At 43.2% G+C, this 7,885-nt stretch overlaps 1 protein-coding gene across 1 annotated transcript; it reads right to left on the bottom strand.

Moving 5' to 3' along the window:
- Positions 1–6,117: 6,117 nt before the first annotated feature.
- LOC100721037 (olfactory receptor 5AN6-like) lies at positions 6,118–7,077 on the bottom strand. The gene has a single exon (XM_003464275.2). It carries the CDS (start codon positions 7,075–7,077, stop codon positions 6,118–6,120), a length of 960 nt encoding a protein of 319 aa, XP_003464323.2.
- Positions 7,078–7,885: the final 808 nt, after the last annotated feature.

Below are 7,885 nucleotides of genomic sequence, written 5' to 3' on the forward strand. Positions count from 1 at the left end.
CTGTCCGGTGGCTGTGGCTGTCCACACAGGGTACTGGCTGTGGGTTCCTCCTTTGATCCTGCTCCAAGTGCTGGGAGGGGCAGCATCTCTTCTGGGAAGCTACAGTGCTGGGATATCGCCTGCTGAGAGAGGCCACCCTAGGTCTCTTTAAACAAGTTTCCTTAAAAAAAAAAAAAAAAAAGAGAGAGCTTTCTGGGACCAGGGACACCAGGAGTGTGCAGAGTTGCTGGGAACCATGTATCGGGTCTTCTCTCAGACATTGCAATGCTTCATTGTTCCTTAAAATAGAGCTGAGAATGATGTGACTGGAGAAAACTGCAAACACCACCCAGGACTTGCTGGATCATGCCAGGAGCATCTTGCTGGCGAGCTCAACTTCAGGAATAGGCGGTCGCACCAAGGCCAAGGCAAGCCTGATTAACATCACTGCAGAGGGCTGCATAGCTGGAGCCCAGATGGGGCTGAGGCCACCAATAGGCGAGTCAGGGAATTCTAGATCCATGAAAGATGCTCTGTCTGCATGGATGAGGAAGCTCTGGGGAAGTCGGATGGAGAGAAAGGAGAGGGCAGATGTAGGTTATCAAACATATCCTTTTTTATTGAATTATTAATTAGCACTGAAATATGAAACCAGTATTGAAATTCTCTTTGCCAGCTGAGGCAGAGAGAAAGGAAGAAAAATCCTAATATGTGCATTTTTTTCTGGACACTACCCACGTTGTATTTTTTATTAAAATCTCAAGATATCATCCAAACTGGTTGGGAAAAGCAGTGCAGAGGCAACCGTGCACTGCTAGGTATGGCTGAGACGTTCCCTTGTTACCAGCTGATCTGAGTTCAGTAAGGCAGCAAACACTTCTGGACTGACTTTCCTGCCCTGTGATAGTTAGGTCCTGTGGTGGCTTCTCAAGGTCCACTTCCTTAGCCCTCCTCTGTTTAGGGGCCCTGCATGTGACACATGGCAACCAGATCGACATAGCTGATGGCTCTAGGTTGATGCTTTCTAGAGCTGCTGGCTGTGTGCGATTTTGACCTCTCTCTGTCAGCTGAGAACCCTGCGCTTCCCTACGTCACATGACTAAGCATGAGGAGAAAATGCTTACATCCAAAACCTCAAAGTGTAAAATTTCTCACTGCCAAAAACTTCCTGTTCTCCTATTTTGCAGCTCTCACTGAATCTATTTTTGATTTTGTGTCTTTTACTCTTTAGACCTTTCCAAATTCCTGAACTCAAGATCTCCGTCCTCTGCGATTCCTGCCAGTAACCCTCACATTTCCTCCTGTTTTGTTGTGAAACCTGTAAGCATTGTCAGGCTGTAGGCTTAGCTCCTGATGAGGTGTGACCAAAACACAGTGAATGTTTACATTTTTTAAAAAATATATTGTAGTTAAGGACACATTGCCAGGAGTTCCTTTCAAAATCCTCCTTTCCTGTTGAACATACTCATGCTGCTTTCTGAAGCAGTTCTGGAGTCATTTATTCTGAGCATCCTTGCAAAGTGTGATTAAAAAACAAACAAAACAGCAAATGCTGCTGCAAAGGGCCACCCAGGAGAAAGACAGACTGGTAAAAGCCTTCCACAGTGTCCTGCCCTGATTCATAAGGTTTGGCACCGTGGAACTTCCGGACTTTCCCCCCCATCATACTGAAGCTGAAAGGTAGACATTTTCAATCGATCCAGGACATTGAGGCAAGTGAGACAGCACACTCATGAAAGAGGACTCCAGAGCTGATTCAGAAAGTGGCAAAAACGGGGGATCAGCGCGTTCGAAGTGAAGGGAGGCTTGCAGGGGAATAGCAGTGTGTCTTTTAGAGTAATGAGTTTTTAAAAATTAACCTGTAGTAGAAGATTATTTATCATACCTCATAAACATGTCTTGTCATCCCACAGGGATATGACTGCTGCACAAAATCCCTCCTGAGGCTCTTGGCGATTCCCTGCTATGCTCTCCCAAGCCTCTCAGAATGACCTTTATCATACCCTGTACACCTCTTTGCTGAAAGCTCACGAGGACCCCTCGCCACACTGTGACTTGCAGATAACTGTGTTCATTGCGTCTCTGATATTGGATTTGTTCATCATTCACTTTTCAGTGAGTGCCTAGAATAGTGCCTGGCAACAAATAGCTGATCAGTGACTGCCTCCTCAATGAAACAGACTAAAAATAAAACCCTACTGTCTTTCCCAGGATATTAGCTAGGCTGTTTGGATGGCATGATGTCACAGAGAAGCCACATGAAGCCTGTGTGAGGATTATCAGTGTTCTATTGCTGCAGAATAAATTAAAGTAGGTTGAGTGGTTTGAAACCACGGACATGTGTGTCTTCTCCCTGGCTCAGCTTCACTCTCTGCCTTTGGTTTTCCTCCTGAACAGGGCAGGAGAGGAGGTCAAGGTTGTCTCCTGCTGACCTCAAGCAGCACAACTCCCTTTTTTTTTTCAACTTGTAAACTAGAAGCAAAATTATTTTGATGTTAGTTTTGTAGATGGGAACTAGTAGATTGAAAATTGATTGGCAAGAGCTTGTTGTGTACTTCAAAGAGGAACTTTTCTTATGGTCAGAATGTTTAAATATTTCCCTAAAGTTAAGGGGAATAACCTGTTGTGAACCCTCAGAACAAGGAGAAATTCTGGGGACAGAGCAGCTGCAGAGTTATTCCGTCTCTCTCAGACACTGATGCTAAGACATTTGCAGGGAGAAACGTGGAAGTGACTGACAGTCAAAGGGAGGAACACCTGCTTGCATGCCCTGCGAGGGGGGCTAACATTCTGTCCCCTCGGGGACACTGGATTGCATCCACCTCATCTGGGGCTCTTCTGAGAGGTCACCTTCAGCAGGAGGGGGAGGGTGTCAGCTTCTGTCCCTTTTTCCCACTAGTTGAGGGGCAGACAGTGAAGTCGACATGCAGATCATGTGTGCGGGGACACACACTTGAAAGTGTTGAACACATGCAGGGATCCCGACTGCACATCATCATTGCCAGCTCTGGGGATCGCTGCTGTCCTGAAGCATCTCAGCATGGCCCTCCCTCTGCTGGCTTTGCCATTTGGCTGAGGGAGAAGACCCTGGTTTCTGCCTCTCCCCAGGCACTGACTGACTCAGTCTTTGCAGCTGACACATTCCTGACAGCCCACAATCCAAACTGGTACAAGCCAGGCTGTCCTAGGTTCTGTATAGAGCAATGACTGGGTCAAGGAAACCAGTGGCCTACACGGAAGTGCTGCCCCCTTCTCTTTCCTCAGCCATCCCCGTGCCGGGCCAGGATGTGTCTTGTGAGGGAGTGGTAACATCTGGACCACAGCACAGCACATCAGGGGTGCAGTGGGAGATCCTGCCAGTGCTGGCCAGATGGGGTGTAGGTCTGAGGTCTGGCACTGCGCCCTCTGCTGTTGTTAAAGGAAACACCAGTTTCTTTTGTGTATGATTACTCAGAAGGAGACAAGCCCGCAGGGAGAGATAGAATACAATGCAGATTACTTTTTTGATTTTTAAACTTTTAATTTTCTCCAATTACTTCTTTTTCCCCTTTCATTGCCACATCACAACAAATGGCTTCTACCTCAAAAATGGTGCCTTCCTAAAAATACCTTCGATCTGACACAAACTCAGACCTTTTTCCTCCCCCTTTTCCTGAGTGCCTTCCACTTTTCCTTCCTTCCTTCCTTCCTTCCTTCCTTCCTTCCTTCCTTCCTTCCTTCCTTCCTTCCTTCCTTCCTTCCTTCCTTCCTTTCTGCCTTCCTTCCTCCTACTTAGGGGAGCTTCACATATTATACAATCCTTTCATGTAAAGTGTGTCATTCAGTAACTTTCAGAATATCTACAGTTTTGAAACCTTTACCATAGTCTAATTTTAAAACTTTTTAGCAAAGAAGCCCCACACCCATCCATAGTTGTTCCATTTTTCTGTTCCTCGCAAATGTTTTTCGCTTGTTGTTCTATTTCTACTCTTTTCCAAGAACTGACCTTACTGAGTTATGTTTTTATTAGACCATTTGCAGCACCTAATGTTTACATTGTCTGTGTGTCTGTACTCATCCTGGCTTCTATTTTCAACGTCTCATTAACATGAAATCCTACATGTCATGGGCTGGTTTTGCTTCCTCTGGGGCTTAGCATATTCCTCGTTTGTATGAAGCCGAAATACAAGTTCAAAGGCAGGTGAGTCCGCGAAGTCTGTCTGTGCACTGCAGGGCCAGAGCTCCACGGAGCTGGCAGCCTCAGAGCCAGAGCAATCCAGGACACGGCACCAGTCTGAAGGCCCAGAACACTCCTGCAGAGTCTGGAGTTTGATGTCCACAAACCGTGGCAGAAGTTCATATGGAATCAAGTACCAAATGCAGGCTGAATATCCCCTTCTCCTTTTCACTGTATCTGGACTATTGAATAGCGCCATCTACAGCCAGGGTGGGTCCCGACCCAGCAGTCTGCTGGTACACCCATTCGCAGTCTCTGCAAACACCCCACAGACACACTTAGACCGTGAACTAAGGTGCCAGGTGGCTCTTCACCCAGCTGGGTTGACAAAGATGACTGACTCTCACATTATTCTATTGCCAGATGGAGAAATCCTCCGGAAACTCCGTTCCCTTATTTTCTTACTCTATTTTCAATTCTTCTTTTTAACACATGGAAACCATCTGTTGCATGTCTTAACTGAGCTCCATTTCTTGCTGAAGTCTCCAAAGCTTGACATTTTCATACCGTCTAGAGGTCTCATTTCCTTCTGTACTTTGAGGTTTGTGTAACCTAATTTTCTTTAGAAAGTTATTTGGGAGACTTTTTTTTTAGTTGGATTTTAAATCAGTTCTTATATCTCTGGAGAAGATTTGTCTTTGATTCTGACTGGTTGGCTCTGCTTTAAAGCAATTAGCTAAAGATTCTGCAGACTGCATTGTTAGTGTGGATTCAAACCACAAGCCTCCCCTAGAGTGTGTTATAACAACCACAAAATGTGCGAGAGTTGAGACTTCCTCTAATGTGAAACAGGGTTTTTCCTGGAGTTCCTTCTCATACCAAGGCATAGTTTACTGGTACCTTCTACAGGCAAGAAATGAAATTTTCTTAGAAAGGCATTTCCGAACAATATTTCACGCAATATCTTTCATTGTATAGCAACCAGTTATACTATGCTGTCTTCCATAGTAACTTTTCCATCGTGGGTTTAGTAGAACACACCTGTAATTATTGCACTGAGGAAGCTAAGGCAGGAGGAGTGTCATGAAATTGAAGCAAGCTGGACTACATAGTGAATTCAAGACGACCATAAACCATATTGTGAGACCTTATCTCAAAAAGAAAAATCAAAACAGCAAAAAAAGAAATAAATGTAACTGCTCTGATGCATAGTAATATGATAGTCTGAAAGATTAGTCTTTCTGTTTTCCAAGATACTGTCCCAGAGAAATCTCTTTGTCTATTTATTTACAAACAATTGATCCTTAAGTTCTAAAAAATAAAATACTAGAAATCCAAGTCCTGATGTATATTGCCTTGGCAGAGAGATTGTGTCAAGTCTAAAATTATACTTACAGGCATGGTGGCACATGACTATAATCCCAGCACTTGAGAGGCTGAGGCAGGAGGATCGCCATGAGTTGGAGGGCAGTCTGGACTACCTAGTTCAGGTTCTGACTGAACTACATATCAAGACTTTATCTCAAAAAATAAAACAAAACAAAACAAAATAAAATAAAATAAAAACACTTCTCTCCATATTCCCACTGCAATCAGTTGGAATTTGCCTAGGTAACCTGAAGGCTTGAAGTCTGAGACAAAGCAGTCTTTAAAAGGCTGTGAAATGGTACATGACAAGATCACTCACCTCGTGCTTAGTCCCATTCTCTTCGATCTGCAGGCTAAAGTTTGAAAAGGATGTATAAGGGTCCAAAACTGAAGAACTGAAGGTTGCCACTTAATATAAACTAACATGACAGCTGCTTTGTGAGGTTGATGCAGAACTGAGTCATTTGTCAAGGCTGAAAGGAGCCAAGAAATCTGCATGGTGCTGAACCAGTCTTAGAATTCAATGGGTTCTGTCCCAGAGTCAATGAGGCTGAGTCACATTACACACATTTACCCTGTAAAGTACAGCAGTGGTCAGCAGGGTTCATAGCCTACTAGACCTTTAATTGCCAGTGACAATGGGAAAACACTGGGTTCTTCTTCCATCTCTTAAATGCGTCTTTGATTTCCTTGTTCCTCAGACAATAAATCAAAGGGTTCAACATGGGAATCACCATGGTATAGAAAACTGATGCCATCTTGTCATAGCCCAGATAATTACCAGAGATGGGATGCATATAGACAAAAAGTCCTGACCCAAAGAACATGGTGACCACTGTCAAGTGAGAAGCACAGTTGTTGAAGGCTTTGGACCTGCCTTCCACTGAGCTAATCTTCAACATGCTACCAACAATGTAAGCATAGGAGACTACGATAACTAAAAGAGAAGTCGCACCAAAAATCACTGCCATTACAAACCTTGTGGCTTGTAGGAAAAAGGTTTCAGAGCAGGACAGATCTAATAATTGAGGAAGGTCACAAAAGAAGTGGTTGATAATGTTCGGCCCACAGAAATTGAACTGAAGTAAAGCACACATTTGGATCAGGGAGCCTGAGGATCCGGTCATGTAGGCTCCGACTACCATCCACACACATACAATGGGGGATATGATGGCCGTGTAGAGCAGGGGGTTACAAATGGCTACGTAGCGATCATAGGCCATGGCTGTCAGGAGACAGCACTCGGACAGACCCAGACCGGAGCAGAAGTACTGTGTGATGCACCCCAAAGAGGAGATGGGTTTAGGCTTCTGGAAGAAGTCTGAGAGCATCCCGGGGGTTGTGGTAGTAACATAGCAGAAATCCAAGAAGGACAAGTTGCTGAGAAAGAAGTACATGGGTGTGTGTAAGCAGGAGTCTGTCCTAATCAGGATGATGAGTCCCAGGTTCCACACCACCGTTGAGAGGTAGATCCCCAAGAAAACCACAAAAAGGATGATCCTGAGCTTGGGAAACTCCGAGAATCCTAGAAGGATGAACCTGGTGACTGTGGTATTAATCCTTTCTCCAGTCATTATCTTGGAGCATCTCACATCTGCAGAAAGGTATTCGGGTTAAAAATAGACTCTTTTAATACTATAAAATTACCTTGATTACAGTATAATTTCATAGGTTTAGACAAAAAATTTCCCACAGTCAACCTAAGGTTAACAATATTTTAAAATATAAAAAGCATTTTGAAAACTGTTGGAAATCTCATATCCCACCTACTTTTAGTTTTTTTTTTTAGTCTTTTTACACATACATACAGAGATCATTTGAGTCTGGGTTCAGTTAATGGCAGACTGGTATACTGCCAAAGTCTGGTAATGGTTAACTCAATTGCAGACTGGTATACTGCCAAGTTTTTTCCTTAAGTTGGTACTAAGTTACACTAATAATCAAGATTTTTTTTAGTACATCTTTGCAGTACATAGTGATCACATTCATCATGGGGGATCTGTACATGTACATAATACGTCTTTCCTTTTTCGATCCTTTCCCCTCCCATCAACCTTTCTTACCTTCCTAATTTCCAAAGCTGTATTTTCATTTTGTTCTTTTGATTCTTTTCACAACAATATCTATTGATAATATGAAGCTATTATCAAAAGTACCCATAATTTTTGGTCTTAATTGTTAGTTGTCGACAATCTTACACGTAAAAATGATTTCTTTGGTTTTAATTTGTGTTTAGTTTAGTAGTTTGTTTACATGTCTTTTGTACATTTTCCTATCAGGTTGTACAGTATTGATTTATAGAAACTGTATAGAGTATTGTAAATCTTGACCTCTCATTTGTGACAATTATTTTCCAAGTTCATAATTTGTTACCAATATTGT

The sequence above is a fragment of the Cavia porcellus genome, unplaced genomic scaffold (genome assembly GCF_034190915.1).
Source record: "Cavia porcellus strain 051 isolate PalLab524CR breed Dunkin Hartley unplaced genomic scaffold, mCavPor4.1 scaffold_17, whole genome shotgun sequence".
In the NCBI taxonomy this organism is placed as follows: Eukaryota; Metazoa; Chordata; class Mammalia; order Rodentia; family Caviidae; genus Cavia; species Cavia porcellus.